The sequence below is a fragment of the Eulemur rufifrons genome, chromosome 2 (assembly GCF_041146395.1).
Source record: "Eulemur rufifrons isolate Redbay chromosome 2, OSU_ERuf_1, whole genome shotgun sequence".
NCBI lineage: Eukaryota > Metazoa > Chordata > Mammalia > Primates > Lemuridae > Eulemur > Eulemur rufifrons.
In genome coordinates this window covers 25,355,179-25,374,130 of record NC_090984.1, presented here as the reverse complement: position 1 = coordinate 25,374,130, position 18,952 = coordinate 25,355,179, and the positions used below count along the sequence as shown (strand labels likewise).

Sequence of the window (18,952 nt, the reverse complement as noted above, 5' to 3'; positions counted from 1 at the left end):
AATTACTCAGTACGCCTAGGTGCCATAATTTAGGGTATTGTGTTCTGAGCCCTGACAGTCATTATTCCTACCACCCAATGATAATATATTTTTTCCAAGATCATGTCCCAGAGTTCTAGACTCTTATCGTTCCTCTGTGGTTTCTTTGAAAGTTCCCAATAGTGTGGTTTATCACCCACAATTAGTTCAAGTGTTAAATTAAGCATGTAGTATGAGGGAATTTGGGGGGTGTCTTAGTCTGTGTTGCTATAAAGGAATACCTGAGGCTGGGCAATTTATAAAGAAAAGAGGTTTATTTGGCTCATGGTTCTGCAGGCTGTGCAAGAAGCATGGTGAGTGCTTCTGGATGTTCCCATTCATGGTGGAAAGTGAATGTGAGCAGATGCGTGTGGAGATCACATGGTGAGAGAGGAGGAAGAAAGTGTCAGGCTCTTTTTAACAGCCAGCTGTGGTAGGCACTAATAGAGTGAGAACTCACTTACTCCCTACCATTCCCCTATATCCTCTATTCATGAGGGACCTGCCCCTATGACCCAACACCTCCCATTCGGCGCCACCATTGGGGATCCAATTTCAACATGAGGTTTGGAGGGGTCAAGTATCCCAACCATATCAGAAGGATTATACAATCCTAAAGTATTAAAGCTTGAAGTGACCTCAGAGATCAGCTTTCTCATTTTACAGATGAAGAAATGGAAAGGTAAAGTGACTTTTGCAAAGTTACAAACTCTATATAGAAGGAGTATGCCTGCCACCAGAGAAATTCATTGAGTAAGGTGAGGAGGGAAGTTCATTTTTCATACATTTAAGGCATTCCCTACTATGTATTCCCTGTTATCTCTCCCAGAGATTTTACTAGTTTTTGATCTATGGAGTTACTGATTTCTTTTTCTAACTTACATTTATTCTTTAATACTATTGAGTTTTTGTACTTCTTTTAGTCCTTGAGTTAAGAATGTTTTCTAGTGATATTTTTAATTTCCTCTGGTTTTAAATGTAGTATCTAACAGCTGCCTCTGGTTCCTACCATTTTAATTCATCTCTCCATCTCTTCTCTCTTCCTACTTCTGCTTTCACCTTCTCTGGCTTCTCCGAAATAAATTTTTAAGTTGTTGCTTTTTGTTTTTTGTTGATAACTTGTGCCTTTAAGGCAACAGTCTGTCTGACCTTCTGACTTTATTTGAGGTCTCTGTTCTTCCAACTCGAATGGACCTAATGCCTTTCTACTATATCCTCATCTTGGTAAAGTAAAAGGAATCTAATGCTGTCTCTTCTTCCTCCTTCTACTCCTGCACCTTCTTTGTTTGTTTGTTTTTGGTCATATTTTACTTTATTTTTCACATAAAGAAAATAGCTGTTAAACAAATCAAAAGAAAAGGAGTCAGAAGATAACTTTGTACATTCTCCCAAATTGTATGTTTCTAAAGTATCAGTAAAATGCAAATCTGATCCCTAAAACAAATGCCAAGTGCTCTCCAGCCAGTAGACTTTGTTACAGCATGGAGCCTGTTAGCTTTGAAGATGCAAGTCTATCCTGAGGCAGTCCTTGTGAGCATTAGGCAAACCCAGCTGAGAAGGCTGGTGAAGAGGGAAGCACATCTGCCACCCTATCTCATGTTTGTCTTGGATGACTTGGTGCCCCCTGGTGGTAAAGTCCAGAAAGGTTTCTCCATTCCCACATTGCAAAGCACTGCACCATCTTTTAGTCCAGGACATTGGAACCATATATGGAAATCCAGAGTAACCAGATGCCTCAAGATTCAGGCAGGCTCAACATAGATTTCTATTCAAGAGCTAGAAAGACCTCTGCTCAGATTCTGTATGTGAAGTTTCCATTGCTACCAAAGAACTCCCAACTCCACTTTGCTGTTGAAGTTCCTGCCCTCTAATTTTTCTTCCTTCAATATCCCCTGCTTATCCTCTCTAGAACTTCTGGTGCCCTCGTAATTACAGACTAATGAATAGAACTTATCTACATTTTCTTCTGATCATCTAGGATTGTGGATACAAAACTCTGCCAGATCCTGGGATTCTCTGTGCCTTTCTTTCTGACTCCTTGAAGTTTCCCACTTAAGGATTTGTCTCTGACACCTGAAGAGCTGAGCCTTTGTATAGATCCTGTGGTAGAGTCTTTATCCCAGCATCAGTGAAATAATGTGGCCTGCAGAGACAGCTCCAATATATCCCTAGAGGTCTGCAGCTGCTGAGGTGATAGGCGAGGCTAGTCTTTTTCTAGTTTTAGTTTCCGTTCAGTGGGAGAACTTCTTTTTTTAAAAAATCTTTCAGGTTACATTGGTGTTAATGTAAAAATCAATCAACTATTTGGGCACTGAGTAGGATTCTGCAAATTCTTCATATCAATACCTAATCTGACAAGTGGCCCTAAAGTCAACGAAAGCCTTCATTTACCTCAGAATTCTTTAGAGTTGGATGAGTTTTTAGGTCATTTCAGGTGTGGGGGTGGAGAGAGAATTTATGGCAAAGGCAACTTATGAGAACAAGATAGCAAGATTTTTGGTTGGTCTTGAGTTTAATTGATTGAGCTACTTGTCTATTTTCTTTTCTATTCACCTGGGCAATCAGAATCTGAAGGAAGTATGAGTCATAAAGCCAATATGAGTCAAAGCTAAAAGAATGCTTGAAGACCCAAAAAAAGGGAATGAGTGTGTGAGGCATTCTGTGGGAAGACATATTGCACGTGAAGGTTTCTGTGATCGAAGTGCCTTAAAGGTGCTCAGGGTTTCTGATAAACACAGAGACAGTCTACATTGATTTTCCAGATCAGAGAACTTTAGGCTGAGATAATCTCCATTATCCTTGGTGTAGAATTTTCAAAATTTTAAAAATATAATTCTCAGATACCTAGATAGTAATCACAGGCCAATGTTTTAATTAACTCAATAATGTGGGAAGCAGCAGGATGACAAAGCTGGTTCAAAGGAGGACAAGAGAAACTGAGAGATAGTCACTGGTTAGCAAGCCCTCAGAAGTTTGAGAACCACTGTTTTAGGGAATGTGAGCTTGGGAGTATAAAGGAATTGAATAAAAAAGTCTTCTCTACTAGCTGTGAGATCAGATTGCTATCATAAAACATGACTGTCCTAAACCATTTTATTAGGGTACTATAGTTTTCTCCAACTATTCTAGATATTTCAAGAGCAAAGCAGAAAGAGGAATAATTTTGTTGAAAGTTTTGTCTGTTTTCCCATAAAGTTGGGCTAGCCAAGTAGCTAGAGATTTAAATGGTAGATAGGATAGTATTAAATGCCTGGCTCTGGATGAAGTCTAATGAAGAATTCCAATGAGTACAGAAGGATGCTGTTGGTTTGGATGAAGTGACATAGGGGTGTTCAAGATACAGGGTACTTTCTAGGAAAAGAGTAGATTCTGCCAGTGTGATGATGTGAGAGAAGAGACTGATGAAGAGGTTGTGGTCATAAGGGAGTGTGGTATCTTTGTGATAATGGAATGAGGAGAAGTACAACCACATGGTGATGATACATGGTGGGTTTATGATAAATAATTTTATAAATTAAATTGAATTAATTGGTTTGTGGTGGTATGATTCTTGATTTGGCAATGATACAGGATGGCTGAGGTCAAGAGGAGACAGATATTCACGAAGTTTAAGTTTGCATTATTTTAAATAGTGATCAACATATATATATATATATATCATATAAATATCATTCAAGGGATGATCTAGGTTCTGGAAACTTTAGAAAGATTGAAATGGTTCTTTGAGGCAGTAAGCAATGACAACAGGAATAAATAGTGATAAATATATGGTGATAAAGATGGGTTTTGTGAACTTTATTTTTTGTCCTTTCCTTGATTGTTCTCATCTCTCTACTGAATAATGGTAGTAGGAGAAAGTAAGATCTATAGAATGAAGAACAATAAAAAGTAGGTGTTTGGTTTTGTTAGAAGAGTCCAATTGGAGGAAATCGGGCAGGTAAAGTAGCCACACAAGATGGAAATGAGGGAGACAATGGGTAGGGCTAACCTTTAGGGGATATAAGAGGTGACATTTTAGAGATAAAAGTTTGAGTTTTTATTTATAGCAAAGTTCTAGCTTTTTATAAGATGACAAATCAGAAATTTCAAATAAATATGAGTGTTTTGCAAACTGAGCAGTCTAGTAGAAAGCATTTAGGTAGTGTGTAATTTCTCTCTGTAATAAATAATTCTATTATGAATGCCCTTGTACATAAAACTCATCCATTTAATAATTAATATGTTCATTTATTCAATAAACAAATAATTAATCGGGTGCCTACTTGGTACCAGACAGTGTTATGAGTGCTGGGGATAGAGTAGAGAACATGTCAAGGTTTCTGCCACCTTGAAGCTCAAATTTTGGCTTGGTAAGAGAGAAATTTTAAAAAGTAAACCCCAAAATAATATAATTTTGGGCAATGACAAATGCTTTGAAGTCAGGTAAAGCAGAGAAAGGAGAGAGTAGGGGGAACAGGAAGGAAAAGCTGTTTTAGATAGGGTCATCTGGTGGCAACTGTAAGATGTTTGAACTGAGACCTTAATAATGTGAAGGTGTGAACCCTGTGAAGTTTTGGCAGCAGAATATTAAGGCAGAAGGAACAGCAAGGGTAGATACTTTAAGGAGGAAATGACCTTGTCAGGTTAGAAATACAGCAAGTATGCCCCTGTAGCTGGAGCAAAAAGAGTGAGCCTGTAGTAAGTGATAAGGCTGGGTGGGGGAAGAGTCAGCAGCAACATAGTTTAGTGCCTTGCAGGCAGAAGTAAGGAGTTTAGATTGTATTCTAAGATGAAGGGAACTGCCTTGCATAAGTGCCTTGACCCAAGGTTCTTAGAAGTAGAATTGCTCTTTTCTGAAGGTAAACATTTAAGCTATCTTACCCCTAGTGGTATTGCATCTTTAAAATTATAATAAATCAAAGGGAAATATATTATTGTTTAAGATACAGATTGTTAAGGTGGGAATTTATATGCAGGATGACAAAGAATTCTCGATACAAAGATTAGGATAGAAAGAAGAAAGAAGATTATTTACTTTCCCTGAGAGAAAATGGGGAGGGAAAGGGCTTGGCACAAAGAAAGAAAGAGAGAAGTGCTGAAGGCCTTAAGGCAGAAGGAACAGCAAGGGTAAATATCCTAAGGTGGAAATGACCTATATAATGTGTATTATAAAAATACACAGCAGCAACAGAAGGCCTCAGGATTTTTATGGGGAAAAAGGGGAAAAAAAATTATTGTGGCAGACTGATAGCAGGAAAATGACAGTAGGAAAATGGCTGTGGAGCTGCTGTGTCTGGTTTTTCTTTCTTTTTTTTTTTTGTTTTTCTTTCCTCTTCTCTTAGAGATAGTTTTATCTGGCCAGATGGGTCTGGTGAATGTAAAGGAGGATTTATACTTCCTTTCTGTATGCTCAGCTCTTTTCAAATGCTGTGAAAACAGTCTTAGCAGGCAGTTAATTAATCTTAAAAGACAGGTGATTAATCTTAAAGACTAATACCTAATAAACTATCTAATAAACTAGTTTAGTTTTCTCTGTTAGATAGCTTATTAGCAAGGCTGTCCTTTCATATATATTATAACTATATATATATAGAGGGAGAGAGAATAAATTTAAATGAGTTACATCTTTATACCTTAGCATGCTTTGATTTACAGAGAGATGTGATATATCCATATTTATATTCTACTTACTCTATTTGTTCTGATTTTCAGAATCAAGAAAATCTCAAATCTGGAAAATCTAAAAAGCTTAGATGTCTTGGACCTTCATGGAAATCAGGTATGATAAAGCCCTTTCACTCCTTTTTTAAGAAGAAGTCCAGAAAATTGGTATTATAAAAGATATAAAAATCATACTTACATTGAATTATTTTACCGATGCACTGGAATTTCTAAGATATTAAGCTATTCATATAAGATTTGATAACTCCTTAGCAGTAAATGACAGATAAAACTTATAAAACATTGGAATCCTTAGTTATTATAATTTTATTTTTTATTTAGTTTTTTATTAACTTATTTTTATAATACACATTATATTATCCAACCAATCTGGGCTCCCTATTCTGTTCAGTCAATTTGTCTATTGCTATTCAAGAACTAGAATATTACTGACTTTCTTCTACTTAGGTGTTTCTTTTTTATTCTATCTCCTTATTTCCACCTCAGAGTTAACCGCTATTCTGGATTTCACATTTTTCATTCCTTTGTGAGTTTTTTAGTTGGTTTTATCACATGTAGATATGTCTAAATAATATATTGTTTAGTAGTATTATCTTTTCATTTTAAAAAAGTATCATACTAATTGTCATCATCTAGCGTTTGCTTTTCAGATATAGTATTATGTTACTGAGATTTATCTATTTTAAGTAGCTATAGTTTCTCAGTTTTCACTGTTATATGTTCCATGGCAAGACTATACAGAAACTTTATTCTCCAGTAGCTTATTGAGAGACATTTGGGTTGTTTCTTGGTTTGTTTTTGTTTGTTTCTTTGTTTTATTTTGTTTTTTGCTATTATGAATACTACTTCTAAGTACTTTCTTGTACATGTCTCCTCTTCTACATATTCCATACATACCATAGAGCAGTGGTCCCCAACTTTTTTGGCAACAGGGACTGGTTTCATGGAAGACAATACTGGGGATGGGGGTATGAAGTGTCATGGTAGGAGGAGGTGTGGTGCTGGAGAGTTCAGGCGGTGATGTGAGGCCTGTTTCCTAACAGGCCACGGACCAGTCACAGGCCACAGCCTGGGAGCTGGGGACTGCAGCTCTAGAGTATATATCTGGGAATGAAACTGATGAGTCATAGGCTATTTAAATGTTTAACTCCAAAAGATAATGCCAAATTGTTTTCCAAAGTGGTTATACCAGTTTATATTCCTCCCAGTAATATATAGTCAGTCCTGTTGCTTCACATCCTTTTCAACATTTGGAATTATCAGACTTCTTAATTTTTGCTGATTGAATTGGTGTAAAGTAGTGATGCTTTGTGGTTTGACTTATATTTTCCTGATTACTATACAATCTGAGCTCCCTATTCTGTTCAGTCAATTTGTCTACCTCTATGTCTGTCTGTCTTAATTTCTATATCTGGTTTATTATGTTCCCCCACTTTATTATTCTCTGTCAGAGCAACTTGGCTTTTTTATTTTATCCCTTTGCTCATCCATTTACATTTTTATCTTTGAAACGTATTTATTTACAAATAGCTACATGAGGTACATACTCATGTAGAAGGTAAAGTCTCTTCTGAAGTAATGAACCTATATTCAGGGATGATCCAGGAGTCCTTGCCTGTTGATGAACAAGAGCTGCCACTGCTGCTTGCAGTTGGTCAGGTAAATACTCAGTATGATCTTGCTAGGCTTTCTAACATCTGTTAGTCCCAATAGTTTTATTGAAAGCTAATGTAATTAATAAAAACCTTAATAGATCTAGATAGACCACATCTACTAGGTTCTAATCTATTTCCAGCCCAATGTGTGTGTCTGGATGTGCATGTAGTGGGAGGAGTGTTGGTATCCTGGGAATTGTCCAGCTCTGCAGGCTGGCTAGGGTCAGTCCAGTAGAGGGAAAGTTTATCCTATTATATAGTGGTGGAAGGGGAAGAGGAATTAAAGGGTACTGACAATAAAAGAATATCATATGCAAAAGCACTGAGATTAAAAACAATATAAGTAATTTTTACCACTAGAGAATTGAACACGTATAGAGGAACAATGAAAGAAGAGGCTAGAAAGGTAGGTAAAGGCCAGATTATGGAGGGCTTGGTATGCCAGGCTAAGGAATACGTTTTACGTATTTAATCTTGTAGACCACTGTTTTAAAATTTGTTTATAACTATTAGTGTTACATTTTATGGTAGCAATATTTTTCTCAAGTTTATTTTAAAATGTATATATGAGAAGTAATAAACATATTTATGCATTTTTCAAATTATAATATACCTTTAAGAATTCATGGGTACTACCCAAGATCTTCCAGAATGCCTGATAAATGAACACTGTAATATTTGAGCTATACATTATGTTTAGGCATTATTTACCAACCATTATATTGATGAAAAAAATGCTTTATTCCTTGTTAACTGACTTGTGTTTACATATTATATAAGTCAGCATATTTTATTCTGCATATTAAGATTAGACATTTGTACTACACAAATTATTCTCAAAGTTCTGTAACTACAAGAAGTAAGTTTAAAGTGAAAATATGAGTCTTGCTTCAAAATATATAAATCCAATAAGCAAAAATTTGGAGTATTTCAAAGCAAAGATATAGTCTTAGTGACACTAGGTTTCTAAAAAGTTAGGAGATACACTATTCAAGATGAAACAACTAATTTCTAACTCTAAAAATTTAGCATCAGATAGTAAAAAGCTAAAAGAAATTAAGTGGATATTTTTTGTCTTTTAAATTTACTACTATGTCTTTATCCAGGCAGGGCAGTCTAGGTTACTCTTATATATGAGGATAAGACTGGAGTATCCAGCTTTCCTAGGTGCATTAAGAAGCCCTGCTGTCTATCTTGGGACTCTCTCTAATCACCATGACCCATAATCAGGCTTTCCAACATTCCCATCATCTTTTCTTCTTGCTGTGAAGTATATCAACCAATCAAGAACTACACTCTGACCTTCCACTACCCTTTGCCTGAAGCTTCTGTCACCCAATCTATTCTTGTGACTTTGTCCATGGCTGCAATGAGTAACTGACTTTATCCCATAGCAGTTTACACAATTCTGGCCTTTCGGATTGCAAACCAAGAAGCCAGACAATATCCCTAGTGATTTTTTAAAAAATTACAGGTTGATGCCTATGTATAAGAATTAACAGTGTTTCTTTTCAGACATTTCAAACTAGAAGGTAATTCAAAAATACAGCCATTCTAATAGTAAGTCCTACCAGGACCATGTGAAAGAGTACTTTTCTAAAAGAACTGTCCAGAACTATTTGCAGAAGGGAGAAGACACACTATGCAGTTCATACAATTGTGCCCTTTTATATGTTTCTTGAGCTCAGGAAAGTTTTACATATTTAGACATTGTTTCTTTCCCATTTATGTTTGTTGTCTCTACATTGTTTGTCTTCTATATCCCCCTTTTATCTTTTATTCTTCCTATATGTTTTTCCTTGGTATTTTGGGAGGATTTCTCAAGCTTGCAATGACATTACTAATTTCTTTTTTTCTGTGGTGTCTACTTTGCTTTTTATTGGTTTCATACATTTTGAATTCTATCACTTATTTAGTTTTGAAATGTTTTACTCTATGTCTTATTACACAGTTCTATCATTTATAAATACTCATAACCTTCTTTTTCAACTTTTATATAATTTTATTTCACTTTACATTAGATAAATCTTAGAACTAATTTTAAACATGGTCATAGGTTGTCTTTATACATTATTATTGAATTTACAATAAACATACGTTTCTCTTTTGGAACCTAGATGGAATCTAGGTGGTATTTCTTGAATGTAAGGGAGAATCCAAATAACAACATGGAAAATAGATTATACATCTAAAAATAAGTTCTTTTAGCTGACATCTGCTTTGAAGTGTTAGATAAAAAATTTCAAATATACTGTGATGGGGTACAAATGAGCAAATTAATCTCTGGTGATTTTGAAATTCATTTTCTTAGTGTTCAGAATAAACATGTTATATGTACAACTCATTATTACTTAAGTACATTATATTAAGAGGTTGATGAAGTCTTCCACCAGGACTCCTGTGTCATGCAGAAACTCATCCTGTTGTGCTGTGCCTGCTATATTGTAGTAGTGGGGCTTAAAATCATGCTGAGCTCTCATCACTTCACGGAATTAGTTTGTACTTACCTTCATCTTAGTAGGCAACTCAAACTCTGCTGCAGTTCAGTGCTTATGTGCATATGCATATTCCATAATTCAAGTCCTCTTGTTTTAAACAATTGGTATCTACCATATTGTACCCTGACTAAACATCTATCTAAACTGAACTATCTCCTCTGAAGCATTTCCACTAATAAAAGAATATCCTCACCTTCCCCTGGGGATCCTAGTTCCTTGAATCTTTCCATTCAGACTCTTGACCACTCTCAAGAGTGGATTTTGTAGTATAAATAGAATTGAGAAGGAGAACTTGGTATTCCTTTGCCTTGCGTTTTCACTCAGAGGGCAGACTTGCTTTGTCAAAGCATTGTAAGTGTATGCCTTGGACTCACAGTACATTTCTATCTGGCAGGTAATATGTAACCTTCATAGGACCTGGCACAGTATTGGGCTCTTCGAGTTACCCCAGACAGTGGACTCATTGCTTATTTGATGAAATTTACTTCAAATATTTACTATGCTCAAATTTTTTTTTTTTTTTTTTTTTTTTGAGACAGAGTCTCACTCTGTTGCCCGGGCTAGAGTGAGTGCCGTGGCGTCAGTCTAGCTCACAGCAACCTCAAACTCCTGGGCTTAAGCGATCCTACTGCCTCAGCCTCCCGAGTAGCTGGGACTACAGGCATGCGCCACCATGCCCGGCTAATTTTTTTGTATATATATTTTAGTTGTCCATATAATTTCTTTCTATTTTTAGTAGAGACAGGGTCTCACTCTTGCTCAGGCTGGTCTCGAACTCCTGACCTCGAGCGATCCACCCGCCTCGGCCTCCCAGAGTGCTAGGATTACAGGCGTGAGCCACCGTGCCCGGCCTCAAATTTTAAAATATGATCTTTTAGTTAATTTTCACATGACTTCATATTATCTTCAACATGGAAATAAGAAATAGATTCTTAAAAGTCTGCATATAAACTTGTCACTGAATCTAATGACTTTGGATACTTTATTTTTACAGTTTTTAGGACATGCATACTGAGAGTTTTGCCTGCTAATCTCCCCTCACCCATTTTTTGACAGATTACCAAAATCGAAAATGTCAATCATTTGTGTGATTTGAGAGTTTTAAATCTTGCCAGAAACCTTTTAAGTCACGTTGATAATCTCAATGGGCTGGATTCACTAACTGAACTTAACCTGCGACACAATCAAATCACTTTTGTGGTAAGTATTAAAATGGAACTGATATGTACTTTCTGGCTTTCTTTCAAGTAAATGAAACAAATGTCATAGCATGGCTTTATGCAAAAAAAAATCTAAGGTTATTTAGTTTTTTTTCTGAATTTGAATTGTGGATATAATTATTAAGTTTTGTAGTATGTTGATTTGGAAAGTATTGAGGTATTTTCTTTTTAAAAGAATAAATATAAAATTAGAAGTGTTATCACTAAAATCAGCTAGTGTAAATGAGTACTGAATCATTTCCTGTTTTGTCATGGTTATAGAATTAATAAGAAGGAAGCTTATTGGTGACTGAAAGTTGAGGAATTGTTGTACCGAGGAGAGGTTGAGGGTTATGAAAACACAAATATATTTCCTTTGCAATTTTTAAAGAGGCAGTGGAAAGGGCCTCTTTATAGGGGGGGCATCAGAGGCCTTGTATAGGGGGACATCAGAGGCCTAGTCCTGGCTTCACCGCTTTTTAGCTGTGTGACATTAAGTAAATTGCTTTAACTCTCTGGGCCTCAGTTTAGCTTTTTCTAAAATGAGCACATTGGGCTAGTTTGGCTCTAAGGTCTTTTTTGGCTTGTTGATTCTGAAAAAATATGTAAAGATGATAGAGAACTGGCATTGTGAACAGCAGGAAAAGAGTTAGATTGTGGGAGCAAAAAATTACAGAAACAGGACTCTGGAACTCTGAGACAAACTTGGTCAGATTTATGATTTTTGCTGAAGGTCAGCAACTAAATAGCAGCTTGATTCTGAGGTATTTTATATTTGTGTATGTGTGAAGAGCACTGGAAATATAGCTGTTCAGCTGTATAATAGGATAAAGGGTAAGAAAAACATTATTGGCTCTTTTAACAAGTTTCCTTTTTCTAAAAGCCATAAAGAAACTGCATTAGGTTCTCTCTGGTATCATTTAAGTACTTTGAAAGGCACAATCTAACTCTTAACTCTTTTAGGACATTAAGTTCCTTAGTAAAAAATTAAGTGTACTGTAAATGGTACACTTGAAAATGTTGGGGAACAAGATGATGCCTTATCTCTAGGCCTCATTGTACACATTGGTTTCATTTTGAAGTTTTCCCAGAAAATGTGAACCAGGAAATACTCCTGTCTTCTAGGAGGTTAGGAAAACTTCAGAACCTTCTCCAAGGCATGGATTTATTTCAGAACTTCTAAATTATGCCAAGCCCTCCCCAGATTGGATATAAACATTAGAACTGTAATGTTTATTTAAAGAAGATATCCAGAGTCCAGACTTAATCTGTCCTTAGGACACTGGGTCTGGTAAGATTCCACAAAGCTTTGGTAGAGTGGGGAACAGAATCTAGTGGCCCTAGTATATTCTTGCTTATACTTTGGCTTTCGTTTGGAAAGTGCATAATGTATATCCAGGAAATTGCTTACTGAATTTCCCATTGAATATTATGTCTAATCATTACTGTTATGGTTTAGGTGGCAGTAAACATCTTATAGAAAAGGAAGTTGTATTAATTTCTAAGAGTTAAAAATGATACTTAATGATAAGTATCATGCATATTAATACTAGGAAATTATGAATATACATATAAGGCTAAATAAGAAACTTCATCTAATTCTTATTTATTTATTTTTGAAAGCATCCTTTTCATAAAAGATCCAAGGGACTTTTTAATCTGAGGATATAGGGTTTTTTTTTTCATTATCTTTTCTGATCTCTAGGGTCAGTTATCACACTTACTCTTTTTGCTTTTTTTTATTTCATGATTTTGATTCTCCTCAATGGCTGATAATCCTTAACTGAAGGATTATGTTAAGTAGGTGTCTTGTGTCTTGTGCTGTTGAATAGGTATTTTTAACCGCGAGATCTCTCTCTAGAATTGTCACTAGATTTGTGTAAGTAGTGATGGACTTCCCTTTAGGGTGAGTGGAAAGAAAAAGGCAGGCTTACTCCATACCAAAATAAGAAAGACTTTACTTTTGGGGTAGAAGGACTTTATTTTCATTTGTTCCAGGTGAAACTGCCATTTCTTGTTTTTCTCTGATTCTTTTGTAGCAGTTATTGATTATCACCATAGATAAAACATCCACTCTCCATCCTTCCTTGACAAATAACGGCTTTGTTTAGAGAATAGTTCCTGAGGCTCTACTTGAGGATTTCTTCAGCCGACTACTCTGTACATGTTTATGTTCATGACAAGCGTAGGAGTAGGGTGGGTTTGTTGGTGTTCCAAAAATAGCTGTTGAGTAGACAGATCTTTAGTTATCCACCTCCTTAATTCACCAGTTCATCATAGTCCATGCCTGCTCCCTGTATGCACTGACTGCATGGAGTAAGATGGAATTTGGGCAGAAAAAATTGTTGCATTTGAATGCAGCATCTCTCTTGCAGTTCTGAGCTATGGTTCTCCTCACTCATGGTAATTTCCAATTAGATCCCATCAGCTTTCCAGCTGTCTGAAATTCATCAGTAATGTTGGTCTGTTAATGACAATTCTGTTATTTTTAGGATTTCTATGAATTTACTCATTTTAGTGTATTTTTATTGCTCACCCAGTGACTCTTGGGAAAGAGGGGAAACAAATGCATTTCCTACTTCACCATCTTGAACAGAAACCTTCTCTGATGTTTTTCCTGTAGAAAGTTATTGTTTGTTTGTTTATTCACCAGTCTTTTTCTTGGAAATTTTATAAATTTGAAACCAAAGTATCTTTTTAGCTAATATGGTATCTTTCTCTTTAAAAAATTTATGAAACATTTCAGACATCCTCAAAAGAATAGTAAATAACATTACCGACATTTGTATATCTACCAATCAGCTTAGTAAATAAAAACCTTTCAGGCCGGGCACGGTGGCTCACGCCTGTAATCCTAGCACTCTGGGAGGCCGAGACGGGTGGATCGCTGGAGGTCAGGAGTTCGAGACCAGCCTGAGCAAGAGCGAGACCCCGTCTCTACTAAAAATAGAAAGAAATTATATGGACAACTAAAATATATATATACAAAAAATTAGCCGGGCATGGTGGCACATGCCTGTAGTCCCAGCTACTCGGGAGGCTGAGGCAGTAGGATCGCTTAAGCCCAGGAGTTTGAGGTTGCTGTGAGCTAGGCTGATGCCACGGCACTCACTCTAGCCCGGGCAACAGAGTGAGACTCTGTCTCAAAAAAAAAAAAAAAAACCTTTCAAATATAGTTGAGGCCTCATGTGTAACCTTCCCCCATCATATTCTCTCCCTCCTTTGCAGAGGTAACCACAATTCTGAATATGATGGTGTTTATTCCCATGAATATCTATTTCTTTTTTCCATATCTGTAGGTATCTCTAAATAATATGTAGTAATTGTTTTATATACTTCTAAATATTCTATAAATGGTATCATCGTACTGCACATACATTCTGTAAATTGTTTTTATTGACATTATGCTTTGAGATTTATCCATGTTGATACCTATAGTTATTATTTGCTAATTTTCATGATTATGTAGTCTTCCATTATATGATTATAATTAAATATTCATTCTTCTCTTCATGAATAGTCATGTTTTTCCAATTTTTGTTATTACAAAGTGGCACAAATGACATTTTCATACATTTATTTTTGTGCATGTGTGTAACAGCTTTTCTAAGGACACTATTTTAGATATTTCTGGCCATAATCTATAGTAATAGATAAAATTTACATTGGAACCCAGTTATTACATACATATTTACATGGGTATATTATATATAATAGAAACAAGCATTTCATGAAACTATATTTACCCTTACTGCGATCCGTTCCAGTATATCCTATTCTAATCTATCTCATTAAAAAATATGGTCTCAAAAATAATGTTGGTCTCAACACGCTAAACTGATTGTTTGACCAATGAGAAACTGGTTGTAACCTGCATTTGAAAAATTATGTTCAGTGGTAGATACTTGGAGGAAGCATTGTTAGGTGGTGGGATTATGCACATCATTCACTTTATCCAGTATCACCCAAATTTCTCCAAGGTGGCCATACCAAATTGCATTTCTGTCAGTATCACCTGAGAGTTCTGTAACTTCACATCTTGGTTGACACTTGGTTGACACTTCTGCCAGTCTGTTAGCTAAGAAGTTGTATTTTAATTGGAATTTCCAGTGAGATTCAATGCTTGTTATCTTTTTTCTTTTTTGATATTGAGATTGCCTTTCCTGTGAATAGCCTTGTCTTTTACCCATTTTAATGACAGTTTTTTTTTCCCTGTTGATCTGTAGTATTTCTTTTATTTCTGCTTTTGAGGAACAGTAATGAAAATTATCAATGTTTTTCTTTATTGTTTCTGCTTTTTGTTTGAAAAATCCTTCCCTGTAGGCTGAGGATATAAAGTTATTTTTCTATATTGTCTAACAAAAGCTTTAAAGTTGGTTTTCACATTTAGGTGTTTCATCTGTTTTGAAGTGGTTTTTGTCTGTTATATGAAGCTGAAATTCAATTTCATTTTTGTTTCTGGTATGGATAACCAATTGTCCCAACACCATTTATTGAAAACTGGATTATCTCTGTCCCCCTTCCCTGTCCCTTTGGCAATATCTCCCTCTATCTATCGAATTAAGTTTCTACACATGCATGGATCTGTGCCTGAGCTCTCTGGTTTAATTGATGTCTATCCATGTGACAATGTAGCACATCTTAATAACTGTAACTTTCTATTATGTCTTAGGAGCTAGTATTTGAGGTTTCTAATCTTCCCTTTCTTTCCCTTGCCTTCCTTTCTTTTTCCTCCTTTTCCCCTTTCCTCGTTTCTCCTCCCCTTCCCCTTACCTCCTCTCCCCTCCCCTTCGCTTACCCTTCATTTCTTTTCCCATTCCCCTTCCCTTCAGTCCCTCTTCTCTCCCCAACCTCTTCCCTATCTCCCTGCCCTTCCTCATCCCCTGCCCCTTGCCCTTACTCTTTCCCTTCCCCTTGTTTCCCTTTTCCCCTCCCGTTCCCCTCCCTCTTCTCTTCTCTTGCTCTCTCTTCCCCCCTCCTAACCTCAGTCCCTTCCTTCCTTTTAAAAGAAATCATTTTGGTCCTTCATTTTTCCACATACATTCTGGAAATAGCATGTCAACTTTCCTGAAAAACCCTACTGGTCTATTTCATTGGAATTTCTTTGAATTTGAAAACAGTTGACATTTTTGTGGTATTGAGTCTTCCAGCTCATTTAATGATTTTTATGCTTTTCTCCATGGATAGTGTAAGGTTTTTTGGATTGGCTGACGCCAGAGAAAGAAAGACGAGCAGAGTTGAAAAGGATAAGTAAAGAGCTTTATTGGAGCGCTCCCTAGTGAGGGTAATGGGTCCCAAGGGAGAGGGGGCCCGTCGAGGTTGTCAGGTCCGGAGGGGGGCTGGGCAGGGGGAGAGAAACCTGAGAAGTTGCCCCGCCCAGAAATCTGAGTGGGTATATATATGTTTTTTAGGGCTGAGGGGTGGGTTTTTTTTGGTGGAAAGATTTATGGCGGGGAGAGCAAGGAATTTTCCGTTGCAGTTTTAGGACAGGTGTGGAGAAATAGGAGGGGCTGGTGGTATGGGTGGACTCCAGGAACCGTGAGGGACTCCAGGAGCCGAGACCCTTGTCAGGGTAACCATCCAGGTGTGGTTATTCTTTTAACTCAGCTGGGCCTAGCAGGCATTGTTCTTGGCAGGTCTTGTGGGCTTTTTCTTTTTTTTCATTAGGGAGGGGAGGGGTACCCACCACCAGCCTTACAGATAGCTTATATGTTTTTTGTTAGATTTCTTCCCAGATATTGTATACTCTTTTGTTGCTATTATAAATTTTTTGGTCAGAAATAGATTTCTTACTGTTGCTGGTATATGGAACTACTGTTGATTTTGGTTCATTGATCTTATATCTAACTACCTTGCTCTGAACACTTAATTATAATAATATGCCTATAGATTATCTTGAGTTTTCTATTTAGACAATTATAATTTTTTGCAAATAATGACAGTTTTCCCCTAATCATTGTATATTTGTGCTATAACATGAATGTTGGTGTCTCCCAAAATTTGTATGTTGAAACTTATTCATCAATGCAATAATATTAAGAGGTAGGGCTTTAGGAGGTGATTAGGTGAATAGGATTAGTGCCCCTTAAAAGAGGATTGGGGGAACTTGTTTACTCCTTCTGCCATGTGAGGACACAGAAAGGGCCATCTCTGGGGAATGGGCCTTCACCAGACTCTGAATCTGGTGGCACCTTGATCATGGACTTCCCAGCCTTCACAAATGTGAGTAATACATTTCTGTTGTTTATAAATTACCTATTCTAAGTTATTTTGTTATAGCAGCCCAAATGGACTAAGACAATTTTATCATTTCTTCTTGTTTGACTGAGCTACACAAAAGCTCTAGTACAAGGTTGAATAGAGAAGTGAAACTGGGCATCCTTCTTGATTCCTGATGTTAAAGGAAATTTGTCATCAGCTATGTTTGCTAGATTCCATGTATCAGTCTGAAGAAATTATCTTCCATTTTTAGTTTGCTTAGAGTTCATATTAAATGATAGTTGGATTTTATTAAATTATTTTTCTATAACTCTTGGGTTGATCATATAGATTGTTTATTAAATTTGCAAATTATATTAGGAGATTTTGTAATTATAAGTCATTCTAGCATTCTTGGTCATATATTATGAGCTATATTTCATATACATTTCTAGAGTTTTTTGCTAACATTTTATTTATATTATTTACATCTTTGATAAATGAGATTGGCTTATAATTTCTTTTCCTTTTATTCTTTTCTGGTATCAATGTTGTACTAAAGTCATAAAGTAACCTGGGAATTGCTTCCTATTTTGATACTCTCTGATTTCCTATTTTGGTTTCCCATTTTTAATAAATCTCAACTTACATGAAATAAAGGTGATTTGTTCTTGAATATTTGGTAGAATTTATCTGTAAAATAGTCTAGGTAGTTTTAAGCTATTGACTCAGTAACAGTAATGGGTGTCTGTTTTGATGTTTTGATAGTTTCCTTTCATCTAAGTTCACTTTTTATTTTTTATTTTTTTTTGGTTTTGGCTGCTCTATCTTAAGTCATGACCCCTTTGTCACTTCTAATAATGTTTATTGATGCTTTTTTTCCTCTTGATCAATATTGCCTGAGGTTTGTTTATTTTACAAGTAGTTTCAGAGAATCAGTTTTTGGTTTTGTTGAACTTCTTTATAGTCTTTTAAAAATATTATTTTACTGATTTTTGTTCTTGTCTCTCTTATTTTCTCTATTTTCTGTCTCAAGTTTTGTGTTTGATATTAGATATGTTAATTTTCAGTCTTTTAAGTTTTCTATATGAGTATTTAAGGCTACAAATTTCCCTGTAAGAACCACTTCAGCTTCTTCCCACAAGTCTTGAAATTTAGTATTAATTTAGTATTTTTATCATTTAGTTCTAAATGTTTTCTAATTTCCATTATGATTTCTTCTTTAATCCATGTGTTATTTAGAATATATCTTAAAATTTTGAAATGTATGAATTTCTTATTCTACAGCTATTCTTTTCTAATTTAATTGTATTGTGGCCAATGAATGGAGATTATATATAATTGGTTCTTTGAAATTTACTAAGATTTTTATTTACTTCTTTATTTGTAGTCAAAGCTTACTATCAATACATTTGTCTAGTATTCAATCAGTATTCTGAAGCTGTGTTTCTAGGTGCATACACATTTAATTTCTCTTCCTGGTAAATTGTTCATTTTATCATTTTGTATTAACTATTACTAACTCCTTCATTGAGCAAATATTTTATGAGCATGGGCTATATGCCAGGCACTGTTCTAGGTAGTTGGGAAATATCAGGACTCTAATAATATTTATTGCCTTAATATTCATTTAATCTAATGTTAATACCAGCACCAGCTTTCTCTTGATTATTTTTTTCTTGGTATATTTTTTATTTCTTAACCTTTAAAATATTTTTTAATT

At 35.7% G+C, this 18,952-nt stretch overlaps 1 protein-coding gene across 4 annotated transcripts in view; it reads left to right on the top strand.

Annotated features, from left to right (window-relative positions):
* The window catches only part of LRRC49 (leucine rich repeat containing 49), a 129,942-nt gene that overhangs the window by 12,584 nt on the left and 98,406 nt on the right, over window positions 1–18,952 (top strand). For all 4 annotated transcript variants that reach the window (XM_069458162.1, XM_069458145.1, XM_069458152.1 and 1 more), the window contains 2 exons: window positions 5,710–5,776; window positions 10,889–11,032. In XM_069458162.1, the coding sequence (XP_069314263.1) occupies window positions 5,710–5,776; window positions 10,889–11,032 (211 nt within the window). The remainder of the gene's footprint in view (window positions 1–5,709; window positions 5,777–10,888; window positions 11,033–18,952) is intronic.